This window comes from Camelus ferus, chromosome 2, assembly GCF_009834535.1.
Source record: "Camelus ferus isolate YT-003-E chromosome 2, BCGSAC_Cfer_1.0, whole genome shotgun sequence".
Taxonomy (NCBI): Eukaryota; Metazoa; Chordata; class Mammalia; order Artiodactyla; family Camelidae; genus Camelus; species Camelus ferus.
This window is the reverse complement of record NC_045697.1, coordinates 106,396,083-106,421,191: the sequence shown is the minus strand read 5'-3', so window position 1 is coordinate 106,421,191 and position 25,109 is coordinate 106,396,083. Positions and strand designations below refer to the sequence as shown.

Sequence of the window (25,109 nt, the reverse complement as noted above, 5' to 3'; positions counted from 1 at the left end):
ATTACGGTCTTTCTATCAAGATAAGCAGGTGCATAAAATTAAACCAAAGTCTATTAACCACACTGCAAAAAATCATGACAAGGTACATGGAAAATTTAGTAATAGTGAGATTTCTAAATAAGTATAAGGAACTGTGTAAAAATTAATCAGATTGTAATAATTTAGGACTTCTTTACAGAAATTCATATCAGTTACTTTTTTGGGGGTACTTATTGCTTGGCTAGCCATGTACTCTGTCTTACAGAAAACATAAATTAAAAAAATTAGTTTCTTACATAGAAGGGCTTACAATCTAGCATAGATACTGTTGACTTTCAGTGAAGCTCTATGCTTCATATTTCTTTTGAGGAAGAGTAAGAGGAGAAATGAAACTACCTGTAATGACAAAGGTAGTGTTTTCAGAGTTTTACTAAGTTACTTTGAAAAATTAATAATTAAAAATTAAAATTTATTGTTAAATAAATTTAAATTGATGTATAGCATATAACCAGAAAAGTACACAGATCCTAAGCTCAAGGAATGTTCAGGAAGTGAACATACCTGTATAACTACCAGCCAGTGATAAAACAGAACATTACCAGCACCCTAAAGGCTTTCTTTGTGCCTGCCTCAGACCCACCAGTCTTTCTCCAAAGGTCACTAGTGCCTTGTTTTCTATTACCATTAGTAAATTTTGCCTGTTTTTGAACTTTGTATTAATGAAAGCATGTGCTATATGCTGGCTTCTTTCTCCCAAGGTTGTGTGTTTGAGAATCAGTTATGTCTTGTGAGAATCAGTTATGTCTTGTGTATAGCAGTTCATTCTTGCTGCTGTGAGACATTCCATTGTATGACTAAATTGCTATTTATGTATCTTTTTTACCATCAGTGGACATTTGCCTGCTTCCAATTTTTAGCTGTTACAAAATGGTGCTGCTATGATTATTTTTTTCTTTTTGTGTGTATATATATATTTTTTATTGAAGTATAGCTATGATCATTCTTATTATGTATTTTTCAGTACACATTATAATGTGTTTCTGCTGGGAGTGGGAGGGCTGGACACACTCAGGTATAGACTTAGGTTTTGAAGGTATTGCCAAATATTTTCCAAAGATTACCTGTTCACACCCTGGCAGGCAGTGTTTGAATATTTCAATCTCTCTCTATTCTTGTCAATCCTTAGTATTGTGTTAAATCCATTTGTTTGGGTAGGTGGTTTTTGTGGCTTTACTCTGTATTTCCTTGATGACTGACTGATGTGTTTTGAGCATTTTTCACAATCTGATTTCCTATTAGGAAATTCCCTTTGCAAAGAGTCTATTGCAGTCATTTGCCTACTTTTATATTAGATAGTCTGTCTTTTTCATAACTTTTATATTAGATAGTCTGTATTTTTCATAGATTTGTAAAATTTTTATATTGTATGTGTTTTGTTTGTGTTTATAGTTTTGGAAGACTAAATTTCAATATTTTCAATTCCTTCTAGCAGGTGATCTCTTTACTGAGGTATGGCTCCATGTGACGTTGATTGCTTCCCTTTTCCCGACAAGTGACTTCACTTCACCACCATGGAATGATAGTCTTCTCTCATCCACCCCAGCCCATCACCTCCTGTTGGTAATCTTTGATTCTCAGTGGCCTTCAAGGTATCACCAAATCCTACTTTACACATCTCTAGGTTAAAACCCTAAGATAAGATCACAGAAAAACTCCATAGCTTATTGAATATGGCTCAGAGGGACCAGTTTTCTTTTACACATTTAGGTAAAAGGTGAAACAATTAGTGTATTTTAGCTAAAAAGAGTATTTGAAAGCATTTTAAAGAATAATGTGAGAGTCTTTTCAGTTTAGCTTATCCTTTTCAATGACTTGAGAGCTGCAATGAAATTAATAACTTTCTCTTGTGATTTAAAGATTTAAATATTTTATGTAAAACCAAGAGTATTTGGAGTCTCTTAATTAGTGTCAGTGTCCATATAAGCCCACAAGGAAATAGAACATAACGTCTATTCTGTGAGAGTTGACTCTTACATGCAGAAGGCATCTGTGAAATCACTGACTGGACTTCTCTGAGTATTGGGGCTGGAGTGGGTAAGAGCGATGGGGAAGTGCTGTGGGGAAAGGCTCTGGGAACCTCTTAAATCAGAGCAGCTAGGGTTTTGTCTTGTCTTCACTGACTTCTTAGAAAGAGTTCCTTTAAACATAGGTTGAAGCTGCTCTTTTTACACTGTGTGTCTATTTTAAGTCCTTCACTTATTGACAAGGAGGTGGAATTCAGTGAGGTTAAGCAGTTTGGTGGAGATCACACACTTGGCCAATGGCAGAATCAGAACTGAAATACAAGTTTGGTCTCTCCATACTGTTCCGAGACTCCGGTGTTTGTGCCAGCTGCAGTAATGTCCTAATGATTCAATTATGTCCCCTTCCTACCCACTTCATGATTCTGAGAAATATATTAACCAAAGTTAATTACAGAATCAGAGGGAGGTTTGTGTCAAGAAGGAGTGTTACTCCATGTGCTTCCTGCTGTTGAATGTGTTCCCCAGGATCCCAGCTTATCTGATATTAATGGTCATGAATTCATAAGAGTATTTTCTTTCTAACCCATCTTATGGCCCTGTGACTACTTTGGTTTATAATCTTAATTATGCAATTATGAATTTTTTATTTTTCTACCATCTGGTATACCTTTTTACTCATTATAGATGCCTATTATTGGCCCTGTTACATTGGACCTAGTTAGGACTTTTTTTTTGTTTTCTTTACCTGCTCTCCTTTCTCTCTGCTCATTCCTATTGTTTGCTGCTAGCATACCTGATGTCTGTTCAGAGAGTGTCTGGGAGAGGGAAGATGAGGAGAAGCAGGTGTATTTTGAAGTTAAAAATGTAGAAAACTTGATGGTTTTGATGTGATAGGTAAAAATACAGGAAGAATCAGTTTTGTGGCTTGAGCATCTGGGTGGGTACAGCTACAATTTCTAACATAGAGACGTGAAGAGAATGAACATATGATTGATAACTAGGAGGATTTGGATAGAGGGACAGTGGGAGAAAATTGGGGGTAGGAAATGAATATTTGCTCTCATTGATCAACTGCTGAAACTGGCTGTCTAGAGCCCTATACCATGACTTGTTTCCCTGAGTCCTGCTGAATACCATGGGGCAGTTCTTCACCCCCAGGATAATTATACAGGGTACAATGATGAAGTCATAAGACTATCTTTGGAAAGACAAGCTAAGAAGATAAGGTAGGGGAATACTCTTTCTACTTCTGTTTGCCTTATATCCATATAGAAATAGAATTAGAAATCTTTAGCATCCCTGTAACCTGATTTAGGAGAGCCTTAAGTTGCATCTACTGAAAGGGTGAAAGGACGTTTTCACAAATATGTCCAAGGAGACATGGGGTACCCCTGTCTAGCATGCTGTTGCCATAATTACTCATTACACAGATATTTGTCTATTTATTTATTGCCAGTTTTATTGAGAAATGATTGACATGCATTACTGTATAAGTTTAAGGCATATAGCATAATGATTTGATTTGCATATACTGTGAAATGATTCCCACAGTAGGTTCAGATAACTTTCCATTTTTTTCATATATGTGCAATAAAAAGAAAAGGAAAAAAAAAAGGAAAAAAAAATTCTCCTTGTGTTGAGAACTCTTAGGATTTACTCTCATAACAACTTTCCTGTATATCATTCAACATTGTTAGCTATAGTCATCATGTTGTATATTACATTCCTAGTTCTTATTTATCCTATAATTGGAAGTTTGCATCTTTTAGCCACCTTCCTCCAGTCCCCCTGCTCCATTTTCTCCCCCTGTTCAGCATCTGATAACCACAAGTCTGGTCTCTTTTTCTATGAGTTTTTTGTTTGTTTGTTTTAGATTCTATTTATAAGTGAGATCATACAGTAATTTCTCTTTTTCTGTCTGACTTATTTCACGTAGCATAATGACTTTAAGGTCCATCCATATCACAGTTGGTAGAATTTCTTAGTTTTTTATGGCTGAATAAAATTTCATTGTGTATATACCACAACTTCTTTATCCATTCATCCATTGATGGACACTTATGTTGCTTCTCTGTGTTGACTATTACAAATAATTCTGCTATGAACATGGGAGTACAGATATCTTTTTGAGTTAGTGTTTTTGTTTCCTTTGGATATATTCCCAGAAATGGAACTGCTGGATCATATGGCAGTTTTATTTTTAATTTTTTAAGGGTTCTATACACTATTTTCCATAAGGGCTGTACCAGTTTACAATCCCACCAGCAGTGTACAGGGGTCCCCTTTTCTCTACATCCACACCAGCATTTACTATCTCTTATCTTTTTGAAGATGGCCATTCTGGTAGAAGTGAGGTGATATCTCATTGTGGTTTTAATTTGCATTTCCCTAATGATTAGTGATGTTGCACATGTTTCATGTACTTGTTAGCCTTTCATATATCTTCTTTGGGGGAAATGTCTGTTCAGGTCCTTTGCCCTTTTTTTAATTGAGTTTTTTTTTTGCTCTTGATGAATTTCATGATTTCTTTATATATTTTGGATATTAACCTCTTATCAGATGTGTGGTTTGCAAATATTTTTTCCCATTCTGTAAGTAAGGAAAAATTTCAAATATTTTTTGGAATTCTTCTACATGCGAGGCCCTGCTCAAGGCCCTGGGAATACAGCAAGGAAAAAACCCAAAATCCTTACCTTTTTGGAATTTAAATTCCAGAACACTAATTATGTCAGTGCCCTGTTCAAAATCTTTGTTGTCCATTTCAGCAGTATAAATTTTAGCCCTCTGCTTTAATCAAATAGACCTACTACTTGCTGTCCCCCAAACCACATTCATTCTTACCTCCTTGCATTTGCTTGCGCTAATTCTCTCAGCTGCCTGCTTCTCTGTTCCTCTTAAGTGGGCCAGTCTCACCCACTCAGGACTGACTCAGGAGCATAGTGGTTTGCTAGCCAGCATCCAGTTCTGACTGGTTGATGCTTGTGCTGAACCAGTTTTTCACTATTTCACTATTATAAACATTTCACTGCTACCCCTGTACCCACCCTTCCAGGTGTAGCTCAGTCTCTCTTGAACTTTTCCTAGGTTCCCTTCTCCGACTTCAGTGATCTCATCTTCATTAGAACTCGTGGCACTCACGGGTTTATACGATTTATTTTACAAAGCTCACAGACTTTCTTATGACATCTGACATATAGTTGTCTGCGTTTTATTTAAAAATTTGACATATGCTTTTGTCTTTTCTTGCAACATAGATAGCATTCTCTTTGCACAGGTTGGGCACTAAATATGCACCTTTTAATTGATCAATGCATTGGGAGGGACTCAGCATCTCATAACTGTCTGCTGGGGACTTGAAGTGGAGAGGGACCCTATCTGCTGATATTCTGTGTCAGTGTGCTTATCTTTAAACAGTTCCATCCTCCAAGGCTTTCTTCCACCCCTAGTTCCTGTCTCACAGTCGTCCCCCATCACCTCGGGTTTGTGGAGGCATTACCATGCCAGCACCCCTTAGGATGCTTGGCTAGTTTTGTGCATTAAAAGGACAGTGGGGTATCTTGCTTGCCAGCCAATTTAATGCAGGCTGACACTCCTGGCACACTGAATTAAGGTGGAGGAGCCAACTGCCTCAGAGAAGAGTCCATTTTTATGGAGATTAAAACACGAACATGATGGAGCACAAAACACCTTTATTTTCTTCTTATATTTAAATGGAAAGAAGGCAATAATTAAGCCAGACCAGAAGATGAGTTCTGATTGTTAATTGCTAAGGGAGGTGCAGTCTTTTGATTTATCCCAGTCATTTGTACAGCTCGGCAGATGAGGTACATAGTGTATGCTCTTGCCCACCATATAAGGCTGACAATTTGAGAATTAATCATTTTTGGTTGTTCCAGATTTGTCATTTTAAAACTCTAACTGCAATAGTTTTTTCCCCCTCTGGGTAGAAGCTGAAGAAAAGTACTGTAGCTTTTTATCTAGGAGCATGTGGCTACAGAGTCATGACTTCCATAGAGCAAATCTGGCTTACAGATGTACTCAAATAGTCCCCAAATTATTTAACAGGTCTCAAATACTTCACCACAGTTTGATGGTCTAGTCAGCTAAATGAGCAGTTATACTTGGAGTTTTAGAACAAGAGTCACCGTGGGGTTCTGTAAAGTATTTAAATATTTCGGGAACCTTTAAAAAATATAGATGTCTAAGCCTCACTCTAGACATTGATATATTTTAAATATTCCCCACCCTCTCTCCAGGCAATTCTAATAATCATCCAGTGTTGAGTATCTCTGGTATAAAGTATTGTTTGGTTCAAGGCAATAGGAGTTTAATTGGGAATATTAGACTTCTGTTTACATCTATTCTTTGCCTTTTTAGCTCCTTACACAGGAGCATGTGTTACATTTCAAGTGAGAGGCATGGACCACATAACTACCAAGTTTAAGGGAGGAACAGATCATTAGAGGCTGGGGGTGATCATGAAGTGGGCAGGATTTGAATCTGTGCTTTCAGGATGCAAAGGATAGGTAGGATACAAACACAGAGGTGAGAACAGGACGTTCTGAGTGGAAAACTAGCATAAACCTAAGCTCAAGTGTGCAGGCTCACGGCAAGCATGTGTAAGGTATGTGCCAGGGATTAACTGAATATCAATTGGAAAATAGTGAGAAATCAGATGGACCTGCGTAGGAACTTGGGCCCAAAGATCTGGATTTGAGTTCTGTACCTGCCACTAAGTAACTGCTTGCATTGACAAGTTACCTCACTTTTCGGAGCTCCCGTTGCCAGATCTGCTGAAAGTGGGATGAGAGCGCCTGTCGGGTTGTTTGGAACCAGGAAGGTAATACGTATATAAGCGCTTGATAAACCACAGAGCCCTACCCAACGCTAGCTGTTGTTACTATTGTCTTTTGCAGGGGAAGACATTGAAGGTTTTAGAGCAAAGGAGTGATGTGTAAAAAGTTTTCATTATTCATCCTATTTCTTCATGAGCAAGTGAAAGAAGTCGCTAAAATAGAAGTATTTGACACTGAATTACTTAATGTAATTGTGTTTAGGGACTTGGAGCCCAGCGTTCAAAAGAAAGGATCACCCTGACTGCTCACCATGGCTGCAGAGGCTGAGCCTGATAAAGCAGAAAGTGAGTATCTGCACTCACCTACCAACTCAGTGCACCGTACCCGACGCAACAACAGCTTTAAGCAAAGTCTCCTGTTATTAACTCTCAAAACACTAAATTTATTGGCACATCCTGTAAGAACTTATCATTCCCTTTATTTAAATATAGCCAATTTTTGAGAGATCTGTAGCAACTTAAAAATTTTTTTTAATGGAGGTTCTGGTGATTGAATGCATGATCTTGTGCCTGCTAAGCATGCACTCTACCACTGAGTTATACCCACCCCCCATAGCAACTTTTAACTTAATGTGCTGTCTGACATGGTATTCAATAGCCACATGTGGCTATTTAGTGCTTGAAATGTGGCTAGTGAAACTAAGGTACTGAGTATTTAATTTTAATTCATTTTAATTTCAATATAAAAACTAAAAATTCAATTATTGGAAAACTTTTAAGCATATTTATGGCAACTTGGGTATGTGAATCTATTTTCTTAATGGGACGTTTTATCAATACAGATCAAGTATTTCTGATAGAAATCAGCATCTGAACTGAGATGTATGTAACTGCAAAATACATGATTTTGAAGACAGAACAAAAGAGAATGCAAAATATCTCCTTAATTTTAAATTTTGATTAATGTTGAAATGATAATATTTGGATATATTTTATTTAAATAAAATATTCTATAAAATTATTATACGTTATTAAAATTAATTTCACCTCTTTTCACTTTAAAAAATATGACTACTTGAAATTATTCAGTTACAAATGCAGCTCACAATATTTTTCATTTAGAGCTGATCTAGACTTGGCAACACTTCAAGTAGTCCTAAATTTAGGCTTAGGTAGCATGATTGAGAAACATATAGTGCTGCCCATAGAGCTGAGATTATTAAGATTTTCCACTCTGTTCCCTCCCCTTGGCTCCGTGACCCCAGGCAGTGTATGACACAGGCCAGCTGGCTTCTGTGCAGGACTACGAATAGAATGCTGTGTGGATCACTTTAACTGTCTTCCAATTTGGATACTACAGCACATTTTTCAAGATGGAAAGGGCAGAAAGGGAGAAAGATCCAGGAAGTGGAGGAGGAATGTTCTCTTGTTTCATTTTGCCTTTGGGTCATGCTCATAATTAACTTAAATTATATTTGAAGTCTTGCTTCTATGAACTTGGAATCCCCCTACGACTCCTTAGCAACCCAACCTCTGTCTGAGAAATATTAACATAGAGATTTTTTTTTTGGTGAGGGAGTACATTGTAAAATCTCTCTGAGGTATATATAGGACACCTATTAATCATTTATTGTTGCAGAGTAAAAGACACTAAAGAAAGAATAAAGAAAGTGGAGAAGTGAGAAAAATTGTGTCTGTAAGAGACAACAGAATGCCTTTAAGTTGGAACTGAAAAGTTGGGTCTTAACACAGTATGTGTTATAGAAAAATTGTTGAATATAGGTTTTAGGAAATGATAGCCATATGCCACTTGAAGTTTGCATGTTGCTTGGTTTTTAAATTTTTTCTGAAAAGAAATTAGAAATACATTTTTTTCTTCACCTACAAGTAATAGAATTGAATATAAACTGTTTAATTTGAGATTTCTCTCAAAGTGCGTCTCTTCACTTTCTAACTTCTACAACTCTTGGCCCTAGAAGTAATGAAAGGATCTTGGTTCTAGCTTCCCTCTACTGCTTCTCCTTTCTAAGTTACTATTGTCTCCTAGCCCTTCACTTGTTTTTTACTTGTTTGGTGTGTGTTTGTTATTTTCAGCCAAGGAATTTTTTTCCTACAAAATAAAGTTTAGGAACAGCTCAAATATGTATAACAGGTAAGATCTAAGTTGCTCACATTGAAGAAGAGCCCCCAAGGCAGTGAAATTGATGAAGCACGATTTTAAAACCCTTGCCTGAATCTGGATTTTATCAATGTGTTATTTCTTTTGGGCTATTTCTATTTTAAATCTTATCTCTATTAATACAATGTAAAGGCTTATTTCTTTAAAGGAAAATTCATACATTAATGAGCTGGCAGTAGCGAGTGTGGGTGATTTATGTTGACCTCTGTCACAGTGTGTTACCGAGGTCGTGACGTTTATTTACAGTTTTTTTCTGGCGTTAGGCTCTAGGCACCTGGAAGGCAGGGATACCAAGTGTCATATTTATTTCAGTACATTTAGCACCAAAATAGCATCTAGGACTTATTAGGTGCTTAACTAAAGTATGCTGAACTGAGTCTTACTGAGCGTGAGGTAGGGCTTTTTTTTTACCACCTGTGAAACCAAACACACAGGCAGTCAGGCACTTACTCTGACTCTATAAACAAGGGTGGCTATAGCCTTGTGGCCATACATCTTTGTTAAGAATATCTTCTTAGTAAATTTTTGTGAAGTCTCTGAAGAACACAGCCTGTTTGTAGGAAGAATAGAACCCTGTGATTAAGGCCAGTTGTTTTTGTTATGGTTATTAAAAAAAACACATGTTTGCTAGTCCTTAGGTCTTTTTGGATGCAGAAAAGACTTGCTTAATGATTACAATCAAGAGATGGCCAATGGCTCATTCGCTATCATAGTTTCCATAATTAGATTTTCTTCTGGTGTCTTCACTTCAGCGATTTACTAGGCTAATTATACAGAATCTATAAAGCGTTAAGAGAAATCTGAAGTTTTATGAACTATTAATCATAATAGCATTAAACTGATGATATATGAAGAGTGGATTTTTTAAAAAGTATAAAATAAATAAAAGAAAACATTTTAGGCTGGTGAAATCACTTGGGATTAGAGATTCATTTTCTTTCCCTAAGGGAATGTTAATATTTGCACTCATGTTTTAGATAAATTTGTTATGACTATTTCAACCTCTTCATGAACTTTATCATAAAGTATTTGTTATTGTTTATAATGATTTTTATTGCATTTTAGGAGATTTAGTCACTTGAAGATCCAAAGTATGAAGAGATTTTATTATTTGCAAACCTACTAATTAATTAGTTTTGGGTAAAAACTATAATAAGACTAGACTATTTCAAACTGATTTAGAAAGTTGAAATTTATCTTTGGGCTATTGAAGAAATGAAGATGGATTGATGAAATCAGTTATATAAACCTTGTTGGGGAAAAGTTTAACCCAATGACAGTAATACAACTATAACTGCGGTAATAATAATTCCTCACAGTTATCGAAAGCTTATATGTGTCAGAGACTGTGCTAAGTGCTTTTTAACCAAGTCCAGTTTAATCCTCAAAACAACTGTGGGTGTACAGGATACATTAGTATTATTAGTGCCTTCATTTTACAATAAAATATGGCTCATGAACAAATTGGAATTCAGAGCAAAATGATATGACTCAGGAATGAGAGCCCTTAAAAATTATTTTATATGTTGTGGTTATGTATTTGCAAATAAACAAAGCCTTAATTATAGATTTTTTTAACAGGGAAGAAGCAGACCTTGACAACTTACTTTTAATAACTGAAGTGATAATGTGCACTTGAATGTATAAAGCTGCATGCTTACATGCTTACCAATTGTGAACAAAGAAACAGAAGCCTCAAGGATTATTAACTGGCTGAATTCTTAACATCAAAGTTGTTTAATTTCTTGTAATTTTAGACTCATTTGTTGAATATATACATATCCTTGGATATTATAAAAATAAAAACACACTCTAGGCATTGAGTTATGAGTTACCTTGTGATGCCTGAGAATTTAACTCTTTGGTTCAAAGGCTAATTTTTTAGTTATGGAAGAAAATCAGTACAGCTGCCTCAGCACCTTAAACGACAATGAGGGCTCAGGACTGCTGACTTGCAGTCAGTATGTCTATGTCTGTTTCAGGATCTGCATGAAAGCACATTCTTCTAGTGGTGGCTGCCTTTCTCTGCCCCTTTAAGAACAGTCCCGGATCTTGTTTTGTTCGAGAGCCTCCTGGCCTGACTGTCTGGGCTGGCTGTGGCGGTACCTTGATGAGTCAGAATCTACCTGCTGGCTCCAAGAAGGCCATTAGGGTTGCCAGAGTGTACGCTAGCTCCTCCACAGTTCACAGACAGATGAGGATGGCAAATATCAGACACACTGGTCAACAAAGAGCCCAGCGAGGAAGAAAATGCTACCTTGGGAATTTAACTTCTCTGTCAAAGACCAAGTTTTAGTTATGAACTGGAGAATCAGGATGGCTCTATCAGCACATTAAATCACAATAAGGGCAAAGGATTGTTGGCTTGAAATGAAAGTGTCTTAGTCCAGCTCAGGATGCTGTAACAAAATACCATAATGTGGGTGACTTATAAACAACAGGAATTTATTTCTTACAGTTCTGGAGGCTGGAAGTCCATCCAAGATCCTGGTGTCAGCATATTTGTTGTCTGGTAAAGGCCTGCTTCCTCACTGATGGCTGTCTTCTCACCATAGGCTTGCATGGTACAAGGGGCTGTGTAGCTTTCTGGGGTCTCTTTTGTAAGAGCACTAATCTCAATCATGAGGACTTTACCCTCACGGACTAATCACTTGCCAAAGGGCCCGCCTCCTAATAACATCACTTTGGGCATTAGGTTTCAACATACTGAATTTTGGATGGACACATATATCCAGTCCATAGCAGAAAGTGCCAATAAACTATGAGTACTTCACTAGGGTGACCAGCCAAACCTCAGAGGAGTCTCCAGTACTCTCAAGGAGTGCATGAAATTAGAAAAACCAGCAGATATGTTTAAAAAAAAACACAAAAAAATAACAAGTACCTCAGGAGGCCAGCACTTTGTGGGCACCTGGTTGACGGACTTTAGAGGGCAGTTGGGCACCCTTATCTCAGAGCTTTATCTGAAAATGAAGACTGGATTATCTCTAAGGTCTTGTTTCGAATGAAGATGCAATAGTTTTCGTGAAGGTACATTTTCACCAAAAACTAATGACTTAATCAATCATTACATATATTAATAAATGATGTTTTTCATGTGTATGACACAGGGCATTATAAGTAATTACAAAGGAGTTTTGATTAGTCGGAAGAAGGGAATTAAAGGAGAAAAGATTGTCATGAGAGGAGAAACGAAGAGGATAATTTGTGGAGTCACACCTTGTAATAGTTCACTGCCCTGCCTCTGAGAACTAAGTGGTCTGGTTAGAAGGCCCTCAAAGTAGCTTTAGATTTTAGTTGAAATTTGATGAAATAGACAGTTTAAATTTCTGAACTCTTGTCTCTTCCATGTGAGGACAGTGTGTCTTATGGCTTTGGATAGTAAAATTTATATGAGCCATTTTATGATTCACATGTGACTTTGTGCTCCCATCTCTTCAAAGAATATGTACACTTCTTCAGAAGCATGTGTCTGAAGTCTTGACAACTACTTTGGGAAAGAAGATTAAAAAAAAATCTATCAACCATTATCCTTAGACATATGTAGACAGCCTTGCATGGGGGGAGATACAGTGGCAAGTGTGGGAGAACAGGGAGATTTGAGTTTGGTAATGACTTTACAGCACCTTCCATAGGTAAGAGTGGAAGGATAGGGGAAGATAGAAAGCAAGGGGAGAGTTGTTTTTTCTAGAATAACTACCGAGTGACAGTTCCATGCCCAATGATGGGACATCTTAGTAGATACTTCCCTCAGTAGCATCTTAGAAACACTTACTAGTGTGTCTAACCTAACACTTTTAAGGTGGCTTAGAGTCCAGTTGTCCCTCCCCTTCATTGCTAGGGTCTCCCCCAGCTCTAGTCCTCAGGATGCCATTGCCCCAAAGTTACAGCTGCCTGTGGCCCACGAGTCTACATGGTAAAATACAAGGAGACATTTTGTGAGAGAATGAAGAGTTTGCCCTAGTATTTCATTATGAAATATTCAAACATATAGCAAAATTGAAAGGATTTTAAATCAACACCCTTAGACCTACCACCCAGTGCTTACCAGTAATGTTTTATTGTATTTGATTTATCACATATCCATCTTTCAACATACATATAAACACATACCCTTAGTCAGATTTCAGTATTTGTTTTTAGTTCTTCTGTTGATGTAAAATGTACTACAATGAGATGCATAAATCTTAGGTGTACATTCACTGAGTTGTGATACTATGCCTGTGCAATCTACTGTGTATCAAGATATAGAATACTGTCATCACCCCAGAAATTTCCTTCATGTCCCATCTCAGTCAATCCATGAAGAATCACTGTTCTGGCCTTTCTCCTATATATTAGCTTTGTTGACACTATAATTTCAGATAGCTGGAACCATACAGTATTTTTTTTGTCATTATGCTTACTTGGCATAATGTTTTTGAGATTCATTCTTGTTGTGTATATCAGTAGTTGGATTCTTTTGTTGTTGTTGTTGCTGAGTAGTATTTTATTGTAGGAGTATCCCATGGTTTATTTACTCATCTCTTGTTGATGCCCATCTGGGCCGTTTCCAGTTTGGAACTATTATAAATAAAGTTGCTATGAGCATTTTTGTATGAGTCTTTTGTAAATAATATGTTCCATTCTCATTGGTAAACACCTAGGAGTGGGATTGCTCAGTTACAGGGTAGGTGTATATTAGGTTTTATAAGAAATTGCTTTATCTTTTCCAAACTGATTATCCTATTTTACATTTCCACCAAGGACACTTGAGGGCTCCGGTAGCTCACCAGTGTTGATTGTGATGTCTTTTTCATTTTAGCCATTCTGGTGGGTATGTGGTGGTATCTGCTATGGTCTGAATGCTTCTGTCCCACTAAAACTTGTATGTTGAGATCATAACCCCCAAAGGTGATGGTATTAGGAGGTGAGGCCTTTGGGAGGGGATTAGGTCATGGGGATGGAGCCCTTGTGAATGGGATGAGTGCTGGTATGAAAGAGGGCCCACAGACCTTCCTACGCCCTTCCACCGTGTGAGGATAACACTGGACATCTGTGACCAGGAAGAGGGCCCCCACTTTACCATGCTGGCACCCGGATCTTGGACTTCAGCCTCCAGAACTGACATAAATAAATTTTTGTTATTTACAAGTTACCCAGTCTGTGGCATATTGTTATAGCCGCCCAGATAGACTAAAATAATGTCTTTTTGTGATTTTGATTAGCATGAAGATAGAGTTTTTAATTGCTTAAAATTTAAGTGGGTGAGAAGAAGAGAGAGAAAATCTTGAACCTAGTAGTACTAAAGGAGGCATAGTCAAAGAAATGAGGAACACACTGACTAGACTGAAAAGCTAATTTGAGAAAGCAATATATTTAAATTTTACTGAGTCCAGGTTGAGAGAAGGAAGTCAAGAAACGCATAAATGTCAGAATCATCTAATAAAGGAAACAGTATAAGAAGGAAATCTTACACAGGACTAAATGGAGATGATGCATTCTATGTACATGCTATAGAATTCTATACATAGCTGTCAGTAAAGTGAATAAATTAAGAATCTTAGAAAATTTAAATGAGAAGAGTTATCATTATAATGTTACCCATTTGTAGGTATGTGTATTTTTTATTTCAATGATATTTCTACTTAATAAACCTTTTGAGTTTTATTTTACAATGATAATCTTATCAACAAGGTGTAAGGTAAATATCCTTGAAGAAATGTACAGCTGTATTAATTAGTCATCAGGTATAGACAACACAGATTTATCAACAATTTTTGTGTCTACATAATGTTGTGTCTTCTGGAAGAACTTTCAGAACTAAAGGAGATTTTAGTTTTATGTTTTCTTTGGTTTCCCTGGACTTTAATAATTTAGGATACTCTACTTAACTCTGACTAAGCTGTATTTTTTTAAAGTAAAATATTACAATACAGGAAAATTAACTTATTTTGCATCCATTTATAATGTCCACTTATAAAATTCTCTTTTTATAATGTCCTGCAAGATTCATAACTCTCCAAATATTAATTTTGTAGTTTTGCCACTTTTGATTATAAAGTACATTAACTACATTAAAAAAATAAAATGTTTCTGTGTTTCTGTTTTAGGTCCTATATTAGAGATTCCCAAGCAAGATTTTTTTCAAGAAGCAAAAACTCTTATTGCCCAACATTATGAGAAAATAAATGAGGTTAGTGCTTTGCATTTATCTAGCATTATTATTTTTCAGGAATCTAGTCACAATTTTTATATACTACAATGATTGTTCCAAATGATTGCATGCACTGTGATAGATTCTGAATAGAAGAGAAAATGAAATCCTTACTAGATATAAAAATTGATTTCAGATTGCATTTAAAAATAAGATTTTTCAGCTCTGCAGATTATTTAATTGCATATGTATTAAATTTTCACATTTAATTTAATTTTTAATGTTTTCTGTTGATGAAATATCTCAAGTAAATGTCCCTCTTTAAACACAGTTGGACAAAGCTAAACTAGAAAATGTGCTGTAAGATGTGTCTCTCCTATGTCACCAGCATGACCTGCTTACCTTTGTCTTCTTCCATATCACTTTGTGTTAGAACTGTTCACCAATCTGATAGCTCCTTAAGGGCAGTGACTATCTTTTTGGAATCGTGTATCTCCATCAGCGAGCTTTGGGTCTGGCTCAATAAACATTTGCTGAATGGTGTAGATTTGGAAGGTGAGAAGGAATGAAAGGGAAAGGGGTGGTAAAGAGACAGGAGAGGGGGTACAGGGTGAGATTTTGGGGGAGCACATCTACAGAGGAGATGGGAGATTTGGGGAGCAGCTGTTACTGTGACAAATGGTCCTTTAGGGGACAGGTGAGGGAAGGGGATCTTAGGATGGTTTACTGTGTGCCACACTACCCTATTACCTTTTGAATATGTTTTTAAAATGTAATTATAAATAAAGATTTTAAATATTTTTCAAAGCTTACTGTGTTGGGGAAGAGGCTTATAATTTTTACATGTGTTTCTTTTGCATGGTCCTTTATGCTTAGGCTGGTCGTAGATGGTTTTAATCTTGTAATCAACGTTGTTAACATTGCTTAACTAATTTTTCCTTCTAATCAATGAAAAGTACTTTTACATTATATTAATTTCACTGGGAGACATGTGAGATGAAAAGTCCACAGTTTTCAGAGTTAGCTAGCTGTGCCTTAGAACCTTGACCTATTTTTAGAATGTCACCTAATAATAGCAGCATAATATTCCATCTTTGGTTACTTGGCAAAATGTAATATTAGCAAGTAAAACCTCCTTATTGGCATCTTGAGTTTTCAACAGTTTTGAATTTGTCTAAACCTTTTCTGGGAGGCAGGGAGCAGTAGCTCTCTATCTGTGGGCCAGAGAATTACCAGACTAGAACAATTATAATTGTTTGGATAATTGTCTGTCAGACACTTGGGACTATATTTTTTTTTTTATCACTTACAGTGGTCAAAATCAGTAAGTAGTTAAGTGGGAAAAAGGATCTGAAATACATATCTGATTACTAATATGCTTTTCTTAATCTATCTCCATATATGAGCAGTTATTTCTGGTTCAACTGAGAGTTTTGGGAGTGTTAGCATTTTCTGGACATTTGAAGAGTCTTCAAAGATGGTTAAAAGTAATTAAATTATCCTATGTTTATGTGAAAACTTCTGCTTTAAAATGGATGTTAAGAAGCTGTATTTGAAAATATCACATTTAAGGAAAAAATTATGATTTTAAAATTTACATTTTTGTAAGTTGAATGTAACACTCATGCTTGTTAAGGGTTTTTGGAGAACTATAAAGGATAACAGCTAATTTATGTGATTACTATCATGTGCTTTAAGTAAATGTCTGATATAGTAAGGTACTTTGGAAATTTATTTGTGAATATAATTTTATTAACTTACGAATAAAATGTATTACAAAATTTTATTATATAATTAATATTAAAATTTATTTTTGTTTTGTTTATAGAGTAAAGTTCAAGGTACTTCTATAAATGTTTTTAGAAATAAACATCAAAAACTGAAATCTAGCAAATTCATACCTTTGGAGATTAAAAAAAAGGAAACACTCGATGTGGTCCAAGAACTTCAGGTAGTGCACAAAAGGATTTGTTTTGCCAAAGACTATTCCAGAAGTGGGCCTTCTGAGGAGCCTCCACAACAAACTTCTTTCAAGGAGCCACACATTTTTAAAGTAAAACAAAAATGCAAGGAGGCTGTAGATCTAATTGTGACAGGTAAGTTTTTGGTGGAGCAAAGCAGTTCAGCAAACCAACAGGCAAAACTGTTTGCTTATGGTATGCTTAAATGGAATTTCCACATTCAAACAAACTCCACACTTTAAATGTTAGCAATGAAAGGTAGGGAGGCATGATTACAAATGCTGCTAACCTCTGGGGGCCGCCAGGAATTGAGAAGAGAGCATCGTAATGGGCAGGAGGAATGCAGAGGAGGAAAATTGCTTAGCCTTGTCTTCCAACAGAGTGCTGTTCCTTCTGTCAGAGACTGTTTAGTCCACTGTTAGGAGAGCAATCAGAGATTTATGGCCCTGAATTCTGTTGAGCGGGGTGGGAAGGTAGGTCACTATTGTGTGTTCCCTCAAAGCCCTAAAAGGATTTTTGGGAGCTGTAGAGTTTGCCTTTAAGACAAATTGTGGTAAAGTTTTATTCTCTCTCAGGAACCTGGTAAGGTTGAACCTAGAGGTCTATTTAAGGGAAGTGATACTGTGTTCCTGAGACTAATTTAATTTTTTCCTGGCTAGAATAAATGACCTTTTAAAATACATTTCTAGTTATATAAGCTTTCATAACTTCATCTATATTTTTCTTCATTTTTGCTTATTATATAGTTATTCATTCATTTGAATTTTTTTCATTCAATGAGTATCTTCTCTGTAGTAAGCTCTATGTTAGGAGTTGGAGAAACAAAGCTTGAAAGGCTCAGAGAGTAACAGTGGGGTTAAATACTTGGGTAATTCCTTTATCATATAGCATGACAACTGCTGTAATAGTGTAAGTACAAAGCATTATGGAGACACTGAGGAGTAACCAACCAGATGCTGGAATGAGAATTTCTCAGATGAGATCTCATTAGAAATCAGTGTTAGCAGAAATTTGTTAAAGGTAGGTGGAAACAGGAGAGGCCATTTTGAGCCATTTTGAACAGTGGGAGAAAAATATTAAAGCTCTAAAGGACAAAAAAAAAGTGATATGTTGTGGGAAAGGAGAGATATGGTAAGAAATGAAATTGAGAAGATGGGTGAGGGTATATTAGGATGCCAATATAATAGCAGGCCTATGAATTGAACCTATGTGTGATGGAAAGCCAATGGTGATTTTAAAGTTGGGGATGGGAAGGGGTGAGGTATGATCAGATCTTTTTATTAGAAAAAAATAAAACTGACATAGAGGCTTTGGAGAGAATGGTGGCAGAGGAATAAGAGAGGAGGCTGCCCAGGAAAGAGATGGTCCATGTAAGGAGATGGCAGGGGCCTAAAGGAGGGCAGTGGTGAAGCATGAAGTGTGGGGGTGGGGTGTTACAGCAGCATTTCTCAAAGCGTAGTTTTGAGAACACTTGTCCTCAGTGATTCACCTTGATACAAGGGTTCTTTGGTTAGATAAGTTTGAAAAAATGTATTTACTTCTTGGAGATTGATATATTGAAAGCTCTAAGAAATACTACAAAAAGAAATCTGTTTAATGTTTTTAACTTGGCTGTCATCAATTCCTTTGACCAGAGAATTCCTAAAGAAAGATATTCAGGTCTCTAGACTGGAAAATTAGACAGACACCATTAAGCTGAGATAGGAATTCAGAGGGAGAAGCAGATTTAGGACAGTGAAAAAAGGGTTGGGAAAGATGATAAATAAAGTTTTAGACCTGTTAGGTATACATACATATGGAGATAACCATTAGGAAGTTGAAAATAGCATTTAGGAGAGAGATGGGTGAAGACTGAAGGCTGATTTTGGGGGTCAGTAACAAACTAAAATTGTGGGGCTCATGTATGTGTTCAACCAACATTTATTTAGTATGTGAGATATATAGAGATAAAAGATATGCTACTTGCCCTTATGAAGTTCAAATTTGATATTTATCATTTGTGTGTAGTTGGATGGAGGATAGATAATTACAGTATAGTGTGACTGTAGTGAAAAACAAGCTCTACTGTTTTGAAATCAATTGGAAAGATACGTAATTCAGGATTAGGAATAGGGCAGGATTCCCAGATTTAAAGTCTGAAAAATTTTGAAGGATGAATAAGTGTTAACTCAAGAAAGAAGAAAAGTCCTGTCTGGTTAGAGGATCTGGCATCTACATGATAAGGGATATCTGAGAAAGTGATTACATTACACTTGAGTGAACTGAAATGCTTTTTACAAAACTGAAACATGAGGATTGGAAAGTAATTAGAGATGAGACTAGAAGTTGAAGAACATTGAATTTGAACCTAAAAGTAATCCAGATGTTTTAGAGAAAAGTTGCAGTGATAAAATTTGCATTTTAAAGCATTTACTGAGGGCAGAGATGAGGTATGATTAGTTTTGGAGGCACAGAGACCAATGAGGAGATAGTAATTCATGGGAGAAAGAATGAATTGAATTGAGGTAGTGGCCCTGGGGATAGAACTGTGAGGAGAGATTTTAGAGATATTTGAGAAGTAGAGTTATCTACATTTTGTCAACAATAAGGTAGAACATAAGATAGAGGGAAGGCCTTTGGGATTCATTGGCTTAGTGGTACTAAGTGGCAGCATGGTAACAGATACAGCGCATCGAAGGGTTGGAGATGCATCTTATGTAATGATCAGACTGCCACCGGCAATAACCATGAATCCACCGGCAATAACCTCTGGAATCTAGACCATATACCTACTGAGCTTGGTAGCTCAAGGTGAAGAAGTTGGAAAACTAGCATTATTAAAAATATGTTGGTGGTTTTGGCTGCCTTTGGGAAGTTATTATAAAAAAAAGATGAACTAAGAAAAGTATTGGCTGGTTTGCAAGTAGAAATGAAAGAGCATAGAGAAGTACCAAGGATTTGGGTCCTTGGTTTTGAGCAGATATCTGCCAAGACTTATCATTGTAGCAACAATCAGATTAAAGATATGTTTTCCCCAACCCAGCCCATTGTTTCACATAACCTAAAAATACTTATTATGAAGTTGAGAAACTAAGGCAGGGGGTAGAGAAGTGAAGATACAAAGGAGATGCTAAAACTATGTATTAAAAAAGAACTTTGTGGTTATTGGCATGTAGAATTGGAAGAAAATAGATTAAAATATCTACCAAATATTTTAAAGAGTTTCATTGCCAAAGAAGCCATGAACCTTAATTTAATTGAATGTTCAAAAGTAAAATAACCTGGCTTCATCTGGAAGTCGATCATAAGGGCTGTGCAGTCTTCAAGGAAGATAATAGCAAGATGTGGCCAAGGAGCAGGAAAACCCTTCCCAGAGTGGATCCAGGGACCAGTAGAAAGATGAACAAGGGAGTGCCTCTCAGAACTGAATCCTTTTCTACTTAGAGAACTTCCCCACCTCCAGCTGAGAGGACTATTCAGGGACTCTCCAGCAGAATTCTATAACTTCTGTGGCCTAGTGATTACTACACATCTTCCCTTTTGCTAGTGGAGTTTTTACTGAGGTTGTCCTATACATACTCCACTACTGGATGTTGTGTGTTTTGGGGGAAAATTGGAAATAATTTGCTAATTTGGTGCACATTATTACTAGACCAGAGGAATCATATTGGGACCTGATGGAGAAGATTACAAATAGCTAGAGATCCTGAGCTCTGAGCTGGATGCAGTGCCTTGGTGGAACTTTGGGTTGTCTCCTTTGTGTCCTGTCAGGGTATAAGAATGAGTGGATATTTGATGTTCAAAAGGGCAGACTGTGGCAGACACTTGCTAGATGCTCATCAGACTTATTATATCCTTCTTTTCCTGGGTACTTGGCTAAAATCATTCCTTATGTCCCTTGCAGTTAGGTGGAGCCATATGACCAAGATTTAGCTCAGTGGATTGTAGCCAGAAGTGAAACACATCCGTAAAAATGTCTTGTGTTGTCCTCCCCACATGGCTCCCCACATTTTCAAGTATGAGGACTCTTTTTCAACATTCTTAAAACAATTGCAGTTTCATTCATGGGAGAGTGGTAAAAGTGCTTTTAATATCTATCTATTGATTGAGTAAATATACAAAACTTGGTGTGGGGAATACAGGAATGAGAAAAATTGATTCTGACTTGCTCTCTCACATGGAACTTGCAGTCTAGCTGGAGAAACAGATATTAATTAAATCATCACTTATATGCAGATTGAGAGTGTTTGACACATGAATTGGATTTGGTCTAGAGTCAGCAAAGTCTTCCTAGAAGAAATTTCATTTGAGCTAAGATATGAAAAATGAAAAAAAAATTTCTCAGACAAGGAGTAATTCCTGCTTGGAGTTCTAGGCCATGGGAAAACTATTTGCGGTGTCCCAAGTGAAGGAAACACAGAAGTACTTTCAAAGAAGTGCAAAAAGAACAAACGTGGCTGCAGTTGGGAGAAGGAGCTGGAGAGGGGTGAGCTGCAGCTGTCTGATAAACAGAATCTTGTAGTCAGTGCTGGGCTAGGAAATGTTTAACAACTGGCGATGGTGAGAGGAAGGAGGAAGCCTGATTTAGAGCTTTTGCCAATTTCCATAGTGTAAATACTCTAACGTGGCCAATTTCAAGCAACCGATGTGGCATCACTGATTATGGGAGTTGGGAGATGTGCCCAATCTGCTCTTTGGAGCATTTTGACAAACACCATTCTTACAGCTTGAGATCCTCTTGGCTCACTTCTTACTCCAGCACTTGCTTTAGTGAGGTTCCTACTCCAGGCTTCCCCAACTCCTTCCTGGCTTGGGACACCCACAGGAATGGGCTCAGCCCTGACATGTGAACAGCCAGGAAGGGAGGAAAAGGACTGGTGGATAAATGTTTCCTCCTTTTTTTCCCTGGGCAGGAGGGTCTCAGTTACATTCTATAAAGCTTCTCAGAAGGTCCCAAGCAGTTAAGCAACTAGTTTCTTGTAGTGATAGTCAACTCAAAAAGGATTCTTACATTTGTTCTCCTTTTTTGTGTTTTTCTCCATCATTTATTTCCTGTTCCCTAAGCTCACTTCCTTAAAATACTTCCTTAAACTATTTTGGTAGCAAGTTGTCAGTATTTGCTGAAAGATTGGATGTGGAGTGTGAGAGAAAGGAAGAGTGAAGGAAGGGTAATTCTTAGGCTTTATGCTTGGTGAACTGGAAGGTAAGAATTACCACTTTCTGAGATGTTGAGGTGCTTATCACATATATACATGAAAACGTCTTACAGGTACTCTGTTATGTAAGTGTGGGCTCATAAGAAAGGCTGGGGACATTAACATATAGATCAGTGTCCAGTATTAATATAATAAGAGCTGCAAATGTTGTAATGGAAAATTTCCTAGTGGCCACATTAAAAAAGTAAAAAGAAGCAGGTAAAATTAATTATAATAATAGATTTATTTACTATATACAAGGTACTATCACTTTAATAGTCAATATAAAAATTATTAAAAGGATATTTTACATTTTTTTATCCTAAGTCTCCAAAATCCAGGGTGTATTGTAGAAATTGGACTAGCCACATTTCAAATGCTCAGTAGCTACTGTTGGTGAGTGTCTGCTGTATTGGAAAACAGAGGTATAGATTTTACTTAAAATCATAGACTTATCTAAGATCATCCAAGAAGTAAATGTAGATAGAGAAAAAAATCCAAGGACTAATAAGTCCTGGGGGTTTGCAACATTTAGAGGGCAAGAGGAGGAGTACCCAGCAAAGGAAGTGGTAAATGAACAGCTTGGAGGGAAATCAGGGAAGTGTGAAATCCATTACTCATATTTCAATCAAGGAAGAGGAAGGCCTTCGACAGGAGGAGCAAGGAAAGCTCATCCATTGCCATTGTAAGGCAAGGTCATGGGCACAAACACAGGCCAACAGGTAGATTAGGTTGTGGGACTGCTTCTATTTTTTCAGTGAAATTAAAAGTGAGGTCTTCACTTGAGGATGGGATGGGAAATATTGGAGTTTTGGGGGGCAAAGAGAAGGGTGAAATAATAAAAATCTAGGAAAGTGGGAAAAGATAGTTTGCTGTGAAAAATAAAATCTTCCCTCCCTTTTTTTGAGAGAAAAGAGAATTATTTGGAAGTCTCATTAAAGATCAAGGAAGAAGTTGACTTTATCTCTAGCCCTAGAGTGTGGAAAGATGGTAAGAAAAGAATAGTAACCCCTTGAGAGAGCAGCTGAAGAAGCTGTGTCTTTAGGAAAATAAGGGTTGTAGAACCAGAAGATTGGGGGAACATATCGAGAATGTAGCTAGAATATCAATTCAGCGGATGAAAATCTGGGGTTTCTTAGGGCACAGAGAAGATTTGGGGGAGGTGATTCAAGGAAGGAGGAGAGATTAAGGGTCTATAGAGATAAAGTTAATAGCAAAGAGAGTGAGAAGACTAGTTCTGAGGGTCTGTCAGAGGGGGTGGGTGATTCATTCTAGTCTGTCTCTTTTGGGGGATTGTTCTCTTTAATAGTTTGTAGTCACAAGGCTAAGGTTTTAGAGATAGGAGTGTGAGACGGGAGTGAAGGTCTTATCAAGAGCACTTGGAGGACAGTGGTCCTCCTGAAAATCCTATTATAGGCTCTGTTGAAGTCAGAGACATTTTACTAAGAATGTTTGCATGGGTCCCACCAGACAGCTGTGAAGTGCTGATCTTAGAGTTTATATTTGAATTAAAATTGCAATTCATTTCTCCAAGTTCTTATCTCAAAAAATATATAGTAAGTCTGTGACTTGGATCTGTTTTTTAAAACATATTCCCAATATTCACTTCAGTGTGAATGGAAGCATGATCTAAGATATCAGTCACATTAATTCCAGAACCTGATTAAAGTTTGTGAGATTAGAAAGTGAGTCCTATGTGTGTGGTATGTGTCCCTTACGCTCATATTGCACTGACGAATTTGGTTGCATTACCTTTTGTAAGCGGAACATCTTATGTGAGGACAGGTTGAACATTCCTTGAATTTGATTCAAGGATATCAACTTAAAAAATACACTATAACAGTTACACTATCAAATATCTTCAGTAAATATGTTCCCTATACTTGTATATAACACATGCCCATATTTTTCTTAATAGAGCAAAACCGGAAAAAATATGGAATGATTTCCTTTTTGAGTATATAGATATATTCTGTAGTACTGCTTAAACCAGTTTCTATTGTCGTGCTGCCAGCAATTTATGAATCTTGATAATTAGAAATCACATATAAAAATCAGTTTTTGTAGTGTATATTAAGTATTAGTTTATAGTTACCATATATTATATGGTATTCACCTACTTATACATTCCCTTGGGAACAAAAAATACTTGGGTCTAATTTGAGCTATTTAAATTTGAAAACAGATTTTAATTAAACTGAGTAAGATTTCACGATTTTCATGTCATACAGATATATTTAGGGGATATTGGATTGTTCTTAGCCAATTTGGTAAGGAGTAGACGTGTCTCTCTGTGCGTATGTGTGTGTGTATTCTTTGGTCTCCAGATCACAAATCTTTTCCTTTAAATATAAAATGAAGGCATAATGAATTTTAATAATACTCTAAAATAACTATGTGACTAGAAAGTGCTGGAGAAAACTATAAGCAAAAGTGACTTAGTATTATGGTAGTTTTTTTTGCCCAGAGTGGTGACAGCTTCCCAGTTTTTTGATCAACAATGTCTATAAAATCTCTTCTTATTTTATATTTTAATAATGTTAAGTATACATAGGATATTTAACAAACATACTAACAATGTTTTTTACTCATTCCCACAAAATTATTTGGAGGAACTTAAGACCAGGTTCCATTACAATTTATGAGAAACGTTGGAAACTAGAGTTTTTTTTTAATGAAGTGGAAAATTAAATTGAATTTGGTGTTAAAAAATAATTTGATTTTTGAAGCTTTGAAACTTGAAATGTGCTAATCTTCCTCCATGTATAAAAACAGACTCTAATTGAGAAATTTCTAAATGAGGGAACAAATTCGGGATAACATCTGTAGAGATCATCATACAGAGAATTTTGCAAGTGCTT

At 36.6% G+C, this 25,109-nt stretch overlaps 1 protein-coding gene across 2 annotated transcripts in view; it reads left to right on the top strand.

Annotated features, from left to right (window-relative positions):
- Positions 1-1,190: 1,190 nt before the first annotated feature.
- The window catches only part of IQCM (IQ motif containing M), a 228,162-nt gene continuing 204,243 nt past the window's right edge, over positions 1,191-25,109 (top strand). Inside the window, exons 1-4 of one of the 2 annotated variants that reach the window (XM_032464779.1) lie at positions 1,191-1,628; positions 7,061-7,143; positions 15,070-15,152; positions 16,942-17,209. In XM_032464779.1, the coding sequence (XP_032320670.1) occupies positions 7,110-7,143; positions 15,070-15,152; positions 16,942-17,209 (385 nt within the window). In that variant the 5' untranslated portion in view covers positions 1,191-1,628; positions 7,061-7,109. Of the gene's footprint in view, positions 1,629-7,036; positions 7,144-15,069; positions 15,153-16,941; positions 17,210-25,109 lie in introns of those variants that run through there. The other variant, XM_032464778.1, reaches the window with a different exon arrangement.